We start from the raw sequence: 19222 nt of genomic DNA, 5'->3' as shown, positions 1-19222 counted from the left end.
CCATGGTGGCCTCTAAAATTTCCCTTACCCCAGGATCTGAGGGACTTAAATGAGTCCTGCGGACAAGCTCTGTTTACATTCAGCGTTACTCACTCTTCCCTTCCGTCTTTGCCGGCACTTTGCCGCACATCTAGGTGCAATACCGCCACCTGTGGATCAGTGGAATGGTGTTGAAATGCAATAAAACAAACCGGGTCGCGTTCATGGAAAAACGGCTCCATAGCGCTGCTGGTGGTCAAAACTCCACAGGGAACCTTTAACCCAAAGGGAAAAGGGCACATGGGACCAGGGGGCTCTTGACGCTTCTATGTAGTACATCTCACTGCTACTGCCACTTTTCCTTCCTTAAAAACATGACTGATGCGGTTTTGGTCGGAGCGTCATTTGGTATCTTATTTTATTTAGGGGCTCAGATTTACCCGAGATACCATTAGGACGTTTTGAGTGGATTTTAAAGAGTCTTTTGGTCGGAAGCGTTTGCGGGACCCGGCAAGTCCTGGACTCGGACTCTTCAGGTTGAGCTGATAACATGAACCTGTTTAATAGGCGAGCGAACGTGGTTTCTCTCACCGAGGCTCACCGTAGACCCGTATTCATGCAAAGTGAGCCATAACAACAGAATCCAGCACACACACACACACACACGGAGTAGCTGTCGACGTGACCAGTTAAATCTTCCATTTAGTCTTTGCTGCCTTCACAAACAGAGATATTTTTGTCTCAGGTTTTGTGACATGAATGATGGATTTCTGGAGTGTGGTGATATCATTGTCCAGTTCTGGGACTTTTGGGACACAGTTTCTTGGATGCTCCATTGTTCACATTTCTGTCTTATAGAGTTTTTAATACGGCCACATTGTTCACGCTGTGGCCTGTGACCCAGCCCGTCGGCTGGGTTTCCTGGCAGGAAAACGTACAGTGGCTCAGTGGGGCAGGTTTATCCGTCATGTTTAAGCCCCTGACACAAACACACGGGTCTAAATATGGCCTGCAGACATCCTCGCTCCACAAGATGGTCTCGGCGTCGCTCGTCGACATTTAACAGGTCGAGTAGTTCTGTCAGTTCAGAGAGATCTCTTGAATCAGTACACTGACCTTAGTTTACCATGAAATTAAAATGAATTAATTTGGAGTCGTTTGATTATACAGATCCGACTTTTGATTTGCATTAGTAGATGACTGTGCAGAGGAACTCCAGAAAATGACGGTGCATGTGTAAAACCCCAAGTCTATGAGTTGTCATGGCAATCCATTCGCTAGATTAGGAGATATTTCAGTCCGGACCCAAGTGGCGGACAGACTGACCGACCGAGAGTCCCCGTCATAGAGCCACATCGCTAGCATGGTTGAAAATATCCCAGGAAATTGAAAATGAGGCGTAAAACGCCGCCCCCCCCCCCCGGGTTACTGCATGGGGGGCGTCGTTCCGGAGCAAAATGTCCTTCGGAATCAGAGTAGAAAATCTCTCATCGTCACGAAACCCCACAGTGTCACATGACAGTTTACTAAATCTTGAGGCGCGGTTTGATTAAATCTGGGTTTTCTGATGCAGACGAAAACCTCTGCTGCGACAAAACAACATCTCCACGCAACAGCTCTTCACTTCAACTCTTTCCATTTTATTAAATCCTTACATTTTCATCTTACAAATCAAGACCAAGATAAACAAAGAGTTCACATTCTCCAGTAAATAAGAACATATCGTAAAAATAAAATTACATACACCAGTCAGATTAAGAAGCGTTAACAACAACAATAACCCAAATTCCTGACAGTCAGTTCATGTACTTTATACAACATAATGTACATTACTCAGACAAACATGAGGCATAAACAAATCCATGTCTGCTAAAAAACAAAACAAAACACAACACTGCCGACTGAAATGAGCAGCAAACCAAAACACACACACACACACACACACACAAACTTATTATGCACATATCAAAGTAATTGATCACTGTTAATCAGTATTGCTTAGGTGGCAACAGCAAAAGTCAGTTTTCGTTACTGCTGCTCCAGGATGCGGAGGATTTATTCAGAAAAGCCCTGTAGTGCTGAGTGATGTGAGGAACTGCTGCACATCCGCACAATATATCTAAAAAATAACTAAAAGAAAAGGTGTAAATAATACAATTAGTATTAAGTGTATCTAACGGGGTTTACAGTCTATATACAAATCTACATAATTGGGAAAAAAATGCTGTTTTTTGTAAAAAATGAACAGTATGAGGAGTCAATCCTCTGTAGAACGTACACGCAGATTCTTTCACCTTTACTCAGACAAACAGCATCTTCTCACAACTGTCTTATTCATCTCATGGAGAACAGTATTTTCCCCCTGCGCGGGCCCAAACGGCACCGAAGCGCTCCAGTTTCGACGCTTCCACCTAAATCCCCGGAATCGCAACGAGATGCAGCAGGAGGAATGTCGTCACTCTGCTCCTGCTTCCATTTACAACAAGGTAAAACAGGTGTTTGTACCTCAACCGACACGTACTTGAAGTCGCTGGAGATAGAAGTGTTGGTCTAAAACGGGATTTTAGACCTTAAGGCAGGATGATCAAGGCACTTGTTGTGATACGCTATCCTACAGGAGTGTTACAGGAATATTCCATCTGAGAAAACCACAGGAAAAGAAAGAAACTAAGAAAGAAGGAAAAGGATGAGGAGGTTTTCGTTACATTCGGGGCTTCGTCAAATCACAGTGTCCATGCACGTCAACTGATTCCTAACACTCTGTACTGTTTTATTCTTCTTTTGTTTTTGTGTGTTTGTATCAAATACATTTAAAATTTTTAAATCGAGAAAATGAGAGCTGATTTTGACATTAATATCCTATTTTGAAATAAGTTCAAGCTTTGATGCGGATCGTCTGTAAGTGGAATAATCATGTGGAAAAACCCTGGAGTGCACTGAGAGAAAGGCTCCGGTGAGAAAACTGATCCGTCTCAACTTGCAGTTTTCATTTGTTTGTGCTGAAGCAAGAATTCACATTTCCTTTAAAGCTGAAATACTCAAACCCAGCGTCCGATTCTGTCGGCGGATGAGTTGTAAATCTGTCAGGGAGGAATGAGGCGCGAGGAGCGGCCGCAGCGAGCGGGCGGAGGAGGAGCAACAGAGGCAGCTCCTCTGACTCCGTCCCGGGGGAAACCTCTGGCCGTGCGCGCAGCATGAAATCAGACGGAGGTCGTGATGGTCACTGGCCGGCCTTTGGATGAAAACCGCCAGCCGCCCAGGGAGCTTTTGCTTTTGTATTACACCTCACGTGCTGTTACCACGGTAACCACAGGTGCTGCCAAATCAGCCAGCACTGAAATCTTAAGGATTACAACTTTCAAATGGAGGGGGATCTGTTCTCAAGCCTCGGCACACCGTTCGGCTGTGTTTGTATTTAGAGTGTGATCAATCGTGGTTCGAGAACGACCTTGTTTTCATTTTTGAAATTATTAACGGATTATAAATGTAAATGTTTGTCATCCACGCCCAACGAGTCTCAACCCTTCCGTACTCGTAATGGCTCCTCACGCGGTAAAAGAGGCAAATCACAGAGGAAAACTCTGCAGAGACGGTTAAAAGGCCTGCGAGCCAACGTGACTGTGACGGTTTGATTTCCAGCGAGATAAAAACTGGAGTTGGAACAGGACACAGCGGAGGGATGCAAAGGCTGAGAACGTTAAACATTTAGTCTGATAAATCCGCCTGAGCTCGACGGTTTAGTTAGTGGTCTTGAGCTCAAAGCGACTGTACACCTGCTTGGACTTCAACTTGTTGTAGTGGTTCACCAGGTCCAGCTTGCTGTGGCCCAACGTCATTCGCTTCTGGTCCTGCCGGCTCATCAACACGAGCGGAGAGGGTGGGGGAGGCGGGCTCTGCTGGCTCTCCGGCTCAGTTTGACAGAGGTCCGGCCCTCCCCAGGGCGTGGAGCCGTGAGGGGACGGCGACCTCCGGAAGTTGTAGGTGTCTCTGTCTTTGTCTTTGCTGGAGGGGGGCAGGAATCGCTCTGAGAGTTTGTTGAGGAACTGGCTGGAGGAAGACCTCTGCTTGGGGGTGAGTTTGAGTTTGCTGTCATTGACCGGGGAGGGGGTCTGGGACTTGGGGTTCAGGTTTGAGTTTGGGGTCCCGTGGAACATGCTCGGTTTGTGGTCGTACAACCCCAAGGCCTTGAACTTGGAGGCGGTGCCGCCGATATTCGGCCTCATGATGTCCGCCGGGTTGGGCTTGCTCCACTCCATGCCCATTGGCTGACCGTAGGTCGGCGACGGTCGCTCAGGAACCGGGATGTGACTGGCCGCTCCGTTGGCAGAAGCGCGCGGTCCCGGTGTCGGGGTGTGTCCTCCTGCCTGTTCGCCACCTCTCCTCTCGGGGCTGAGGTGAGAGGTGTTGTTGGGCTCCTTCTTGTCGTGACCCTGAGTGACCTTGTAGACGACGTTAGGGGACATCCCGGGTGCAGCCTTCACACTGGAGACGCTGTTACTCGATTGGCTGCTGGAGTTTTCAGAGCACACCCTGTCCCTCTGCCTGCAGGAGGCGGGAAAGTAACAATTAGCCTCCTGGATATTTCTTAAATCATTTTTACTTTACTCTACAACAGTGTGTTGAGGGTAAGTAGCCAAAAAAAGGCGTTTCTATACAGCAGAAACTGTCAACTCCAAAAAATCCAAGTTTCATTTTTCCAGTTCCAATTTGTCTTGTGTTTTACTTGTTGACTTTAATCTATTTATTGTGTTTTGAGAGTTTCCGTCCATTTCATTCTATGTCTTTTATTTGTTGGGTTTTATTTAATTGCAGTGAACTGAATTGTCTTGGTTTGGTTTTGCTGCTAGATAAATAAACATTATTAATATTTTCATCATCGGTGGATGACACACAGAGAGTATCAGTGTTGTTGTTGCTGCTGCTGCTGCTAGTATCTTACAAATATTATTATTTCTTTCTTAATCATTTCTTATTGAAAATGGTACTGTTTAACGTCACTGTCATCTTTTCTTATACAGTTTACTGTTCAACAGTTAAATATCCTCACTCCGTAACGATCTCTTTCATACTGACGCTGCTATTGGCCTTTAAAAATCCAGCATGTGTCTGATTTTATTCAGACCCATCTGAATATCTTTATTCAGTACTCACACCAAGTCACGTGGATGCAAAACGAGACATTTCTGTCATAATTAGGACTCAAACAATTAGTCAATCAAAATAAAACGAATCATTTAATCATTAAAGTCAACATCTGCTGGTTCCAGCTTCTCCAGTGTGAGGACTTTTTACTTTTCTCTATTTTCTATCAGGGCAAATTCAACAACCTTGAGTTTAGACAGTTGATAGAACAAAACAAGGAACTGAATTATGTTCTGGGAAAATTGATGTTTTTCTCTATTCTATGCCACTTTATAGGTCAAATTCATTGATTGATCAAGAATTAATTAAAATTCAGAATAATTGACAATGGAGATCACTGTTAATATTCAGTTTTACAGGTTGAAATAGTTAGAAAACAAAAAAAAACACTGGACTCCAGCTTCGTACCTGTCAGAGAGTAAATCCAGCCCCATGACCGGGCCGAGCCCCATGCCCACGCCGGGGGCCATCATGGCCTGGTAGGACGGGTAGCAGGGCATCCCCTCCTCCTCCGGGTTGTAGAAGCAGTCGATGATCTGCGAGTCGGCGTACAGGCAGCGAAACTCCCGGTCGAAGCTGTCGCTGATGCGCCCTGAGAAATGCATCACCATGTTGCTGTGCACCTGAGCCGACAGCCAGGTGAAACTAGTGAGGAAGCAGGAAGGAGAAGGAAAAAAGGGGCAGACATAGTGTCAGAGTGGGAAAGCAGTGAGCCGTGCAGCAGATGATTTAAATCGAGCGGTACCTAGACGTCGTGATTAATGATTCAAGTGCATGATGTGCTTCAAGACGATGTTTAAAAATGAATAAAAAGTCAAGGCTAATGTGCTTTATTGCGTATCTACTTCACCCACAATATCATTATGTAGGAATAATGATTCTCATAGGATTAACACACCATCACGTGCATGAAAGCTAAAAAACGATGAAGCAGAGAATTTGCCTCAGACTCGGTACCTATCAGCTGTCTTTGTGTAAATGATCTCTTCCACCTCCAGCTGATAAAACTGCAGCTCAGCCTTAACTGTTTCCTGGACAATGACGAGTCACCGTGGTGACTCATGAGCTTATCTGGCAGCGGCGGACGGGACGTGCAAGATGTGCATGAGCGCTGAAGAGGTCCCGCTGAGCAGCAGCAATAATGCTTTCGCGGCTGAACAGAGGACACACGGGCTCAGAGGTAGCGGTCCAAACGAACCTCCGAGTCCTGGTGAACCACGTGTTACCCAGAAGGCCTGAGACACACGAAACCACAAGCAACCGGTGGAAGAATAGGGATGAGGGAATCACCACACATCAGACAACTCAGAGCCTTTATCAGAGAGACGGAAGGAAATGAGCAAGAGATGGGAAATTTCATGAAACAAACAGCTGCAGTTTGTGAAAAGAAAGACGAACTTAGAGGTTTAATAATTCCTAAAACACGACGTATAGACTCTGGGCTGCCCCCTAGCAGGCCACCAAGCGTTGGTTGATGAGAAGAGTCTTAGTCGATCAAGTTTAGAATGGATCCGATGGTCGCAGGAAAGAAAAAAAACAAAAACTAAAACATACCCCAGGGACGACAGTCGGTCATGGACAGACATCGCCTGGACGACGCGAGGACCGTGGCTGGTCCCTGGGGTTTTTAGTAGTGATATCGAGCTTCTTGGGTTCGCCTAACTGGGCATATAGTGACAGGACATAGAGACGTTGCTGCACGATGAACAGCAGCAACAACTTCCCTATTTTTCCCAACACACGGGACACACTCCCTCAAATATCGAAACGCATCCTGCGGGACGCAAGTGTCAGATCATTTCGAGGGGGTAAAGGACGACCCCAAGACGGTGACATGCAAACTCTGCAGGCAAACACTCGCCTGTCATCCGTTCACCTCAGACACGGCTTATCGCGTGAAACGTGTAGGTAGCCTAACGTTAGCCACGTAGCATGGCTGCTCACTCTTAGCTCCTAGCTCCTAGCTCCTTGCGGGTTGTTCCCTCTCTTCATTCGCTCTCCAGCTCGCTCGACCGCCGCTGCTCGCTCTCTCTCGCTCGGTGAGCCGGGGGGGAGGGGCCAACTTCGAATGGTCCGAACCCTGCATAGCGAACCTTTAAACCTTAAACCTTCGGCCTAAAACGCAGCTCAAATGTGATTTGCTTTGCACGGTTAAAAACGTTTTTATGTCTCAGCAAATCAGAATCCAAGGTGCGAGCCTTACTCCAGTGTCGACAGACACTACTGATCACTACTTTGGTTGCTGACTAGCTTTTCAGTATTGAGAGATCATGGCCCTGAAAATTACAGATATTAGGTTTGTTATGAGGAACTAAGCAGAGCAACTGGTTTGATTTAACTTAAGCCCATAATCAAACAGTAGTTACAATCTGCTCCCTTTGCTGAGCTTGGGGAGACGTAGGCCGAGACAGTGAGTGTGTTTTTCAGACGCCGAGGAACCTGCAGGACAGCTTTCCTCTGTGGTAAATCTCGCACTGCTCAGATCTGTTGGAAACAGAGTTAAATTCCTGGTATGATCCGGAGAGGAACTGATCTAAGCACGCCTCCTCTGCAGAAACTGGAAATCATCAGGTTTGTTTTCATTGTCTCACTGCGCTGCGTAATGGTCGTAAGGCCTTCGTGGGGGTTGTCTCTGCCACTCATCCATTTTCACTGTAGACCGTAAAACATCTCAGAAAAGTAGCCGGATTATCGGGAGCTGGCAAACAGGAAACGTTTAGCCTGTCGTGCTTCACGTCACATCTTTTATTTCAGTGGTAACAATTTGGTTTAACCGCCATCGTCTTGTTTATCATTATCTGCTGAGTTATTGTCATCAAATATTCAGCTATATATAAAAACTATATAGATATATGTCTATCTCTCTATATCTATATCTATAGATATATATATTCATATATATTCATTACATCGACATCTGTTTTCTAAAACATAAATGATCTCTGTTACTATGACTCTACAGAAATCATATCCACAACGATGTCATACTGTACACGTGATGCTCTGCCACTGACACTAAATACAGGGAGAAAAGATCATTTAAAAGGAAACAGAAAAAGAATTGAAAGCTGGAATTATTTTTATTTGTATTATTATAAACATGTGTGTGTATGTAAACAAACACACATTTTTTCCCCCCACTATTTTTTTCTTATTTTATTTACTATTTATTTATTCATTTTTTATCTCTTCCTCGCACACACACTCCTGTATTACGCATTTATAAATAAACAAAATACTTCACCATAAAAAAAGAAAGAAAAACTAAAACTCTAATCGTAACCTGTTTTTTAAGATCTTGTCTGTCCCATTTGTCACCTCCGTCCCACTGCGCTAATAAAAGGAAAAACAGTTCTTACACTACTGGGGTTGGTTTTATTGGTTTTGTCGTAAAATGTGAGCAGCGGCCACTTCCTCTCACAGGAGGAGTTCCGGTTATTAACAAATACAATGATGAGTACTCATACACTTAGTCAGCCATGGTTCAAAGTGTAAGCAAGCGTTTTTCCCCTGGGTTTTCATATCGGAGGACATCTGAAGACTGCGTGGGAGGGACAGGCCTTCCGAGGTGATAAGAAAACATCGGCTCGACTGGCACCTCGTCGGACCTCGCCCTTCATTCCACAGTCAACAGTACGGCGCGATTCCTGACAGCACGCCTGACCCGACCGTGCCCAGGCGGTTGCCACACACCTGAAACCAGACTGAAGCCACCGTGTCAGATCCGAGACACTTCTGAACGTTCTGGAGAAAATACGGACGTGAGGGAACAACCCGACCGGACGAGGAAGGAGAGCAGGGAAATGAGGTAACGTCTGCAGTCGGTGACACACCTGAGTCAGGTGACTGGCTGCACAAAGATGAATTCATGTATGAATATGAAAATCTCTCCGGTCAAATATTTGTCACGGACTATAAATGTGATCATAAATTTAAACAGCCGGTCGGTCCAGTGATTAGAGAGACTGTTACTCAACCGTAAACACCGACTTGTCAAATACCAGCCTCCCTAGAGAGAAACCACTCAGTCTGTACAAACCTGTCAAATGTAAAACAAACACCAGACAATGTAACAGACACATGTCCAGTAAGTATGATCTAAAATCAACGTTCCAAATGAGACAAAATAGAAAAAACAGATTAAACGTGAATAAATTTCAATCCGTAAAAGGCAGTGGCACAGTCTGCGGTCACCCGAGTCATTTTCATGCTGGGTTGTCTTTTTTGAGTCTTTGACACATGCTACCTGTTAATCCTGAAACCGCAGCTTAAACGTGACAATGAATCCCCGCTAGCATTTTCAGGGTGTTTCTGCAAAGATCTCCATCGGGACTAAATCCCCTAAACAACAGGAACATGGCCGAATCTCCTCAAACCCAGAAAACGGTGCACCACAACCAAGGTCTGGTAAACTGGAGAACCCTCTGCTCCAAGTCCTGCCGCTCTCTGTGTTCAGCTACATACAGCCAAACTCAGCCAGGGCTCATCTGTTGTCCTTGGCATATTATTCTGTCTCTGTTGTAAGACAATGGAACAAGTGTATAATAGGGATTCGACTGCGGCTCGTTAACGCTATTTGTTATTCAAACAGTCCGGCACAGATGTTCGCAAAGGCGCGTGATAAAATCGAAACACACAGTGAAATGGCAACATCCGTATCGAGCGGTTGGCCTTGTATTGACCATGAGTGACGACCCGGTGGGTTAGAGGCCACACACACACTCACTGCGTCACTTTCACTTTTCAGGTCAGTTTTCCCGTCAACACGAAAGATGCAGTTTTCAGATTCATCCTCTCTCGTGACCGTTTGTTGAAAAGCTTTATTCTCGGGCGTCGACCGGCAGTTTCCTAATCCCGCCGCGCCGCTTTCGCACCTTTTTACTGTTGTCCCATCAAGCTGTATGTTTTTCTAGCAACAAAATGAAAACAACGTGCGCATCTAGTTGGCCCCTTGTTTCTCCCCTTATCTCAGTCTCCCTCTCGTTTCGTGGCCGACAAAGCCCGAATGCCACCAGTGATATCGTCATGACGTGTACGTGGGCGTTCCTCCCGTGGGAGTACGGATCGTCATCGGAAAACACCCGAACTGCACTGCACTGTGGGCGGAAATGATCTCAGGCCGCGTTAAACGACACCGTGTCAATCTCACCGCCTCTGCGGAGAAGCTTCTCGCTCCCTGTCGCTGCCGTGGCACGTTTTTTTGTTCTTTTTTGCCTCCGTGCGTTTGCTTCATGTTTGCAGTTGCCCCGCTGGCCAGCTACAGTCTTTTCACTGTACTCACCCGTTTCATACCCCACCACGAAGCTGGTGGGTTTTGGACTGACAGCAAGGTGAGGGCCACTTGTTCCCCGAGTTTGTCCTGAAAGACATCGCTTGCCCCCAGGCCTGGCGCCCTTTTATTGGGCTTCTTATGTTGCCCAGGAGGAGGCTGCGCTGTCGTGGTTTGGACTGAACAGCCAGTGTAGAGTCCAGAAGTTTACACCGAACTAAGTGAGGAGCTGACCTTAAAGCGTCCCTCAGTAAATGGGATTTGTGTGGCGCTTTCATGACGTTGAAAACGAATAGTCTCTCTTGCTCAGAGTTCTAATTACACCATGAAGTAGAGGGTTGACAGAACAATACACTCATCACCCACACTCCCTCTCTCCCGCTCTGTGGAATTAAGTTGTTCAAATCCCCGGAGTTTTACAGCAGTGTTTGCCTGGCGGCTTCACTGGTACATTAAACTCGCACTGACACACACACACACACACACACACACACACACACACACACACACACAACAGGAGCGCGTGTACACTCTCCTCCCTGTGGAGTGCAGACCGCAAAACAAAATGGAGGTCAGAGCTGGGGATGAGTAAGCGACAGTTATCAGAGGAACTGCCACAAAATTTCTCCTTCAAACTCCCTGTTTTTGCAGAGTTTTTTAGCCCGACCTTTATGTCAGGACTGGATTCAGCTATTTTGATAATCGATTAACAGTTTTACTCCATTTCTAAGCAATTTGCTGGTTCCAGCTGCTCAAATTGGAGATTCCGACGCTTATTTTTTGTCATACGTGACATGAATCCCTCAAAAAAACGAGCAAACACATCTCGGTCTGGACCGTTTTCTGACAACTAAAGGAGGAAATTATTCATCGAAACAATAATCAGCAGATATGTGATCATTAATAATCATTAGCTGTAGGTAAAAAGGAAAACCTCCTTTCTGGTAGTGTGTATTGACACCTACTCTCTCTGAACTACGCCTCTGCAGCGGCCGCTCTTCGGTGCTGAGCGTGCAGCTGTAATTACAGGTATTACTCAGGTATTCTCATCCCAGTTTCAGACGCGGCTCCTCGCTAACGGCAGCACAGCACCGGCGTTGTTGCTCAGCTCATATACACACACGGACATTTGCAAACTCGCCCTGGCGTCTGAGCTCAGCCCGGCCTCCTCCCGTCAGGAGGGATGCAAAGTAAATGTCAAACTGCTGAGTGCGAGCAGTCCACCAACTATGCAGCGACTGCCGGTCACTTTAGCGGTCTGAATGTCTCTTTGTCCCTTTATTTGGGTGCTCTCGAATCCACCTACCTGTTTCTACGGCTACACGTGGTCAATCTGGGATCTTCTTTCATTCCGCGCTTTATTTAAACCTTCTTAAATTACTGCAGAAATCGCTGCAACACCATGCCAAACATGACAATCTGCACATACCGAGCGCTTTCATGCGTTGTGCCTTTTGAAGCCCCTAAAAACCTTGTTTCAAGTCCAGAAGGAACATTTCCTCAGGAGTTTTCCATGCAAAACCGGACTGCGTGGGCCTGTTTCCATCAGATTTGATCCCACGACAGAAACCCACAACTGTCATCACATTTGAATTTTAAACTCCGATTGGCGCACGGAAATGCACGACAGCTCGTTTTTCCAAATGAGTCCCGAGCACTTGAAATCAGCGAGGAAGGAAAAGGACAAAGCGAAATCTCCCATTTAAAATAACCCAAACCGCTGTTTGTGCGCAGTTCATGTCGGGCCTTGTTGCCTTTAGTCAGAAGCTGATTCAGGAAAAAGGTTCTTCGGGGCTTTAAAACTGGTCAATCGTGCCGCGGGCCGGTACCTGTCCGCGTGCTGCAGGCAGCTGGTCCAGGAGGCGGTCCGAGCGAAGCGGGCAGTACTTGCTGTGCTGCGCTCAACATACATCACCGTACGGCACCGCAGCCGGTTTTCCCGGCCCCACGGTGAACGCAGCAGCATAGCTGAGAGTGACAGCCACATAAATCTTCCCACTAAGAATTTAGTGTTATTTTGTGCCTTTGTTAGCGAGTCTGTAGAGATGACGTGAGTGCATGGTCGTGAGTTTCTGGAATTTTTACAGCCTGTCCCTTTCTTTTTTCTCCCCTTGTGTGACCAGTGAAACAGGAGCTAATGTTCGTACCATCGTCCGCTGTGACTCTTCAGCACCTTTGTTCTCAGATCCTTTCATTCCTCAGACCTCTGTGGTTTTCTTCCGCTTTGGCTGGCGACTCCCTCAACCTCCAAAAAACACTACGACCGTGACTCAGTTAAACGACAAACGTCGGGAGCGGCAGATTGACGGAGGGAGGCACAAAGGGAGCGGGTGAAAGGCTTCCGTACATGCTTCAGGATTGTCAGCATGTGTGTATCGAGGTGTGTGTGTGTGTGTGTGTGTGTCTTCCCTCCTAACCTGTATGACCCGGCGATGACCTCTTCACAGTCGATGATCATAAACTTCTCCAGGACCTGACCGGTGAATTTCTTGCCGCTCTTGGTGCAGTAAGTGTCGCCACACACACTGCGAATACGCATGTTCTGCACAGAAACGCACAAATACGCATTTTACCGTTACAAACACATGCGGGCTCACAGCAGAAACATGGTATTTCAGTTACATACTGGGACGATAAGAAATGGGAAAATCAGAAAGCAGTCATGAGTTTGGCTGCATGTACACGATCCTAAAAGTTACACAGCAAGCAAATGTGCATTAAGAAACACAGCGTCCAAACCAACGTAAGGAAACAATGTGATGCTTCAACCAAACCTGGCGACCCGTCAGGTGAATGAGTGTTTTTTTTTTAATACCGTGGGAACAGGATGAACTATCCCTCCTTGTTTTTGCCAAAAAATTCACCACTGCCACTGTGGGAGATATCAGGAACACAACTTCTGAAATGTTTGAACTCCGAGGATCGAGTTGTTTGTCCCATTAAAAGGAAGAATTTTTTTTTTTAAAAAGGGCAAAGGTTTGAAAAAACGGCGAGGTGGGGAAATGAGCGTGTGAAGGGCAGTACGGCAGATGGAGAAATGCTACCACGTTTGTTTTTCACAGCCGTAAGCTCCTGCCACACGTTGCGCTCCGATCTCTCTCCGTTCCTCTCCTCTAACACTCCAGTGTGACTTCTGGAGGTTGAGTGTAGAGGCGTCTGTACTGCCGCGGTTGCAAAACCCTCTTTGAAGGAACAAACACACACGCTAGCGGCCACATCCGCATGAAGCCCTCGAATCATTGAAACAGCGTTTTCTGTGTGAAAGCGACCCGTGTTCGCACAGCGCTCCCCGGAGCATTTTCATTAAGACCCTCCACCTTCAAGGGGTGGGAGGAAAAAAAAAATTGTCAAGACGTCGTCTGACAAAATCAACATAAACACAGGTTACTGTCGACATGTCAAGTGACCGATCACAAAGAACGGTCGCTGACTGTGACTGAGCCAGTTCAACCTCTGCTCGGTCTCCTCCTGCTCTCTGGGATCACTTAGACTGTGTCGCAATGCCGATGAATTCCCGACGCAGTTGTATGAAAACACCAGACAGAGCGGCTCAATGAGGACGTGCTCCCTCATTAACTGATGATAAAACTGGCTTCACGTCAGCTAAGGGGCTCGACTCGAGTTGCACCGGGAACAACGATTAAAAATAAAAACGACAATGGCTCATTTTCTACATTCATTCATGATCATGGCCTTTTAAAAGCTAAAGGGCTAAAGTGTGGGCTAGTGTGGTTTGGAAGGTCGGACTCACTGCCTGGTTCACACTAGATTAAACCCTTTTAACATCAGCATGAAGCAGAAGCCTCATAATATCATCTTCCCTGATATTCAGCCCGTCTCTGCACCTGAGGTCTGACTGACGTCCGTGTGCGTTGGAAACGCTAACGCGTGCTCAGCACTGTACTTACGCTCATGTGTGAGTTCTGGATGTCGAGAGTGGCGCACATGTCCGTGAAGCAGCCGAGGTTCTTCTCGTCCAGCAGGATGTAGACGGGGACCCTGCGCTTGTTGGACGCCTCCATGAGATCACACAGCAGGTCCACGTCTGTAAACACATCCATCACCAGCGCTATCACCTGGAGCAGGGGGGAGACACGGGAGACGGTAGCAGGCAGTGTTTCTCTCATGAGGGTGGGCCTCTTCGTGGCACAGCAAAGACACTGGCGGGGTTACACGTTACCTCAACAGCTACTTTACAGCAAAAACTTCCCTGTCGTATTATTTGTGCTGGGACCCTGTGGGAACTGGAGCTAATCCCCCGGTGATCATTCACAGCTGGTGAGAATCAAGAACGCGGTCCGAAGCAGAGGAAAGGCGTCTAATACGTGGACTGAAATGGCCGCTTGATTACTTCATTCGTCTATTCACGCAAAATTAACCTGCAACAATTTTGATAATCGATTTATTGCTTAGGTAATTTTTTAAGCAAAAATTCTTCGGCCCCGGGTCCTTGAAAGGGAGGATTAGCTGCTATTCTCTGGTTTTTATAAGTGTGGATCGAACATTTTGGGGGTTTTGGACTGTATTTCGAAGACGTCGACATGAGCTGTTTTGACCTAAGATATAATAATAATAAAATAATCTTTAGCTGCAACCCTAGTAATATGCATTGTTTCATATTTCACTCAATAACATTTCCACGAAAACACCCTTTAAAATCAGACCATGGGGCCACAAGTGTCCTTTGGAAAAAGAAAATGAGCCCGGTGGCCACCGTTGCTATAATAACAGGCGGGGATTTAATTACAACTCTGTAAAATTTACGTAACCAAGGACTTCTAATTTCAAAACAAAAGATAATTATAGCTTCAAAAACTGCAACTTGTTCGTGACAAACACGTTTGCAAAGTCTCCCGAGTTCGACAACATAGCGGGACTAACCTTTTCCTGGGGCCCCGGGGCAAAAATACGCTGTCGGGCCCCCAGTGCCTCCAACGCACGGTGCACACAGCTCACAATAGATGGCAGCTTTAGGGGATTTGGCTCAGAGACCCAGAAACCAACCAGTACTGTACTGAGCCAGAGGACCACCTGGCCCCAGCTGGTTGGTATGTTAATATTACGTTAATACTGAAGAAGCACGACGTCAACCCGATACAAACTAAACAACAATAGTTAGAATGAGAACTAAATTTGGGAATTTTCCTCTAGTGGTACAAATTCACAATCAAATTGGAAGGTAACCACATTAAAAAAGCAAGTGACACAGATTAAAACTGGGAATGTTTGGGCCCCTGGAGGTCTGGGGCCCCGGGCCAGTCGGTAATCCTGCCTTACTTGACACCAACTATTTTTCTGGACATTAATTTGACATAAATAGTGAACTTCTCACTCTACAAATAAATTCTGGATATGCACTGAAGAGAAAAGAAAGGGGCGTCCACTTGGTATGTGTTGTGCAACGTTAATGTGTACACATAACAGGTACTTAACATGGCTGAAAGCTCTTCAGATACGCTTTCGGCACCTGATAGTGAACTTTCAGAAATGTATGAAAGAACCAACAGAAAAAAAAAACATTCATCACAATATTTGTTCATCCATGGCAGGTTATGTATTCTGGTGTGTTCTCCGAGCGACGCCTGATGGATTCAAACACACACACACTGGTGCTGAACGCTGTGCATAAAATACACCGAGTCCTCCTTTCAGGTGAATCCTGTGTCACGTGAGAGCTACAAAATGACGGCCACTCATTTGCAGCCGGTTCAACTTTGAAACTCAAAGTTCTTTTACGGTTCTAATTGTGCGAGCGGGAGGGGAAGTGGAATGGATCATCTGCCATGAGGCTGCGCCGACGGTCAGCCGCTCGTCAGCCGTATCCATCGACTGATGAATCGCATTCAGAGTCAGCTGGTCTGAAAACCCGCTGACCCTGCACACACACACACACACACAGGTGATAAGGAGTTCCATGTTTCTGGCGTGTCTGAGAGAAAGAAAGAAAAAAAAAAAAAAGGCTCCTCCAACCTGCTGTGTTTCTACATCGTTTAAAACATTTCACGCAGGGACCGAAGTGGTTTACAAAAACTGCTTCCATTTTTATCAGCAGCAGCCGCAACGATCCCGCACACAAACTAAGTCTATTAATACCTACAGAAGGAGGAAGCGTCTGCGGAGAGGTGACTCATGTGTAGCATGTGCCTCGCTGTCTGCCATAAACCAGCTGTCTTTTTTATTTGACTGTTTTGCGATCGGCCGAATGATCAGGAGACAACGTTCACGGTGAACTCACAATTTTATGTCATAAATCATTAACTCACGGTTTCACATTACAGTGCTGATGACATGAATTAGGCTTCGGTTGACGTTTATGATTACAAATTAGGTGCTTTCACGTTGTTTTCACTGAATCCAAAGTGGCTGCCGTGCGGACGGATGCACCGCTGAATGGGCCCACTGAGCACGGACCCCAAGGGTAGGAGGCCCCTGGGTCTGAGATGCAAAACTACCACAGAGGCACAGCACGACTAAAGGGAGACACTAAACGACTGCAAAGACGCGCAAAACAACCACACAGGAGAAACAAAATGACCACACGAGAGATGAAAGACAACCACACAGACACAGACTGACTGGGGAGAGTCAAAAGGGCTATAAAGAGACACAAAACTACAACACAGGGACGAAAAATGGCTACAAAGACATGCAAAACAACGACAAAGAGACACAACGCAACCACAAAGGTGCGTAAAATGACTTTAGATAGACACAAAACCGCCACCAAGACACATGAAACGCCCAGAAAGAGTCTCTGTCGGTCTGGGTGTCTTGCTCCTGTAAAGGAAGGGTGGGGGGCTTTTTACGAGTCTGTTCCCCGGGGCCCATCGACTCGTGATCCGTCCAGGCTCATGTCTACCCTGGAGCCAGGGATCGGAAAGTCAAACTGTGGGCTGTCGGCGCTCAGAGGGAGACGGGTGCTGATCGAACATGACAGCCTGCCGGAGGACGGACTCGCTCAGGCCTGCTGCATTTGTTTGTAAGCAAACCAAGTGGAAACCACTTGAGGGAGAGATTAGGCACTCAGGTAAGAAGGGCGGACGACAACGAACACCCGACTGACAGCAGCGCTGTCAGTTCTTCCAGAGATCAAGCTGGAAACACATGATTCCTTCCAGGGAATTCCAGTGCCCCTTTTCCATCTCCAAAACCTGCCTCCTTAGCCCCACTTTTATGGCTGTTGTGTTATTATACAGTTATAAATTTGATTGTTTTATTGTTTTAAAATGTTTTGATTTCCTCTTTTCTTTTTTTATTTGTTATTATCTTTTTTTTTAAACCTATTTTACTGTTTTAAACCCATTTGACCGGTTTCATTATTTCACGCGCACTGGTTTCAATTTCTCGTGTGCAGGGGTCTCAAAGGGTCAATCAGTTTGCCAGTCATCTGTACAGCACTTTGAGCTGCACTAGCCTGTCTGAAAGGTGCTATACAAAGACAGTGTGCACATCCATCGATGGATGGATGGATGTGTGGTGCTGTGCACGTTTGAGAAAGGGTCCTCTTTCTGCAGATGAACGTGGAAACGACCCCGTGAAGCTCCAACCAAACAAAACCCGCTTTTGAGTGGAGGGGGACTTGGACCTGGCTACCTGGGCTCAGTGGTGCTGATACGTGGTGACAGACGGGCTGGGTTACTCATTCATTTTACAACACTGGCAACAGACACAAGTTCCAGTGAATTTATGGTGAATTTCACTGACACGGCCACCTTTGTGGATCCCGCTGCTGGTCTAACCTCTGGACTTCCTGCTGAAAGCCAGGTGCACTGCAGAGCTCTGAGCTTGACCCAGGTCCTACCGCGGCTTCATTGATTGATTGGTGATCATTTAGGTGTCATGCACTATAAACAGTAACTCGGCCAACCAACACTGGCTTTAAGGAGACTGGGGGGGGGTGCTCCACATGGGTAGACAATCATGACATTGGTCCCCGAGTAGAGGAGTCACAGGGACGTCTGACTTCCGTTCGGTCTCGGTTACATCCCCGTGTTTGTGGGACCCACCGCGTGAACCGCAGTGCCTCCTTACCTTTTTGGCTTTGTTGATCAGGGACCTGATGAGGTCTTTGACGTTATTAGACTTGTCCCTCTGGAAGTAGATCTGCGTCTCCGACGGCCCGTATCTCACCGGGGAGTCCGGCCAGCCGAGCTCCAGCATCGGCGGCTCCTCGTCGGACATCATAGGGAAGTAAGTCCCGGAGGTGAGCTCGGAGACGGCGTCTCCGTCCCCGAAGTCCCGGTCGTTGGGGCCGGCGCCGTTGCTCTCGGAGCCGCAGGTTTTGGCCGCATGCTGGCTGATGTAGCGGATCTCCAGCGGGGAGAGGAAGTTGAGCTCCCGCTCCTCGGTCAGGACCCTGCGGTACTCCTTCTCCCCGTGCTCCAGCAGGGCGTCCGTCGCCAGCCGGGCCGCCTCGTTGTGGCTCAGCTCCAGCGTGGAGCCCTGGCGCCACGGGTTCTTCACCTCCTCCAGCCGGGCGGCGAGCTTGCCCAGGTGCTTCCGGCCGTTCGCGGTCGGCCGCAGGCTCTCCGAGCTGATCATGGCGCTGGTGTAGTCGGCGGTTCGGGGATTCATCTGTGCGGTCCCCGGTCTCATAAAACCCTCGCGAAAAAGCGGCCCCGGGGAGTCCTCTAGCAGGTCACCGCAGGAAAACTAAACGACCGTGCCGCGGCCGGCTGCTCGCTGCCGCTCTGGTGCCGTGGAAACCGAGGAAAGTGCCATTCAGAGCCGGGATTAGAGCGGGATTAGTCCGCGCGGCCGGTGACGGACAGCGGACCGACCATCTGCCATGAGGTCGAGACCGCACCGGAGCCAACCCGCGGGACGAGCGAC

At 47.4% G+C, this 19222-nt stretch overlaps 1 protein-coding gene across 1 annotated transcript in view; it reads right to left on the bottom strand.

Moving 5' to 3' along the window:
- Nucleotides 1–1606: 1606 nt before the first annotated feature.
- The window catches only part of fam83c (family with sequence similarity 83 member C), a 17711-nt gene continuing 95 nt past the window's right edge, over nt 1607–19222 (bottom strand). The window contains exons 1-5 of the mRNA XM_040115857.1: nt 18422–19222; nt 14299–14466; nt 12808–12932; nt 5530–5766; nt 1607–4521 (exon numbers count right to left, since the gene is read on the bottom strand). The exon at nt 18422–19222 is cut by the window's right edge and continues 95 nt beyond it. Coding sequence (XP_039971791.1) covers nt 3717–4521; nt 5530–5766; nt 12808–12932; nt 14299–14466; nt 18422–18985 — 1899 coding nt within the window. The 5' untranslated portion in view covers nt 18986–19222 and the 3' untranslated portion in view covers nt 1607–3716. The remainder of the gene's footprint in view (nt 4522–5529; nt 5767–12807; nt 12933–14298; nt 14467–18421) is intronic.

Source organism: Xiphias gladius, chromosome 21 (genome assembly GCF_016859285.1).
Source record: "Xiphias gladius isolate SHS-SW01 ecotype Sanya breed wild chromosome 21, ASM1685928v1, whole genome shotgun sequence".
In the NCBI taxonomy this organism is placed as follows: Eukaryota; Metazoa; Chordata; class Actinopteri; order Istiophoriformes; family Xiphiidae; genus Xiphias; species Xiphias gladius.
This window is presented reverse-complemented; position numbering and strand designations above follow the sequence as displayed.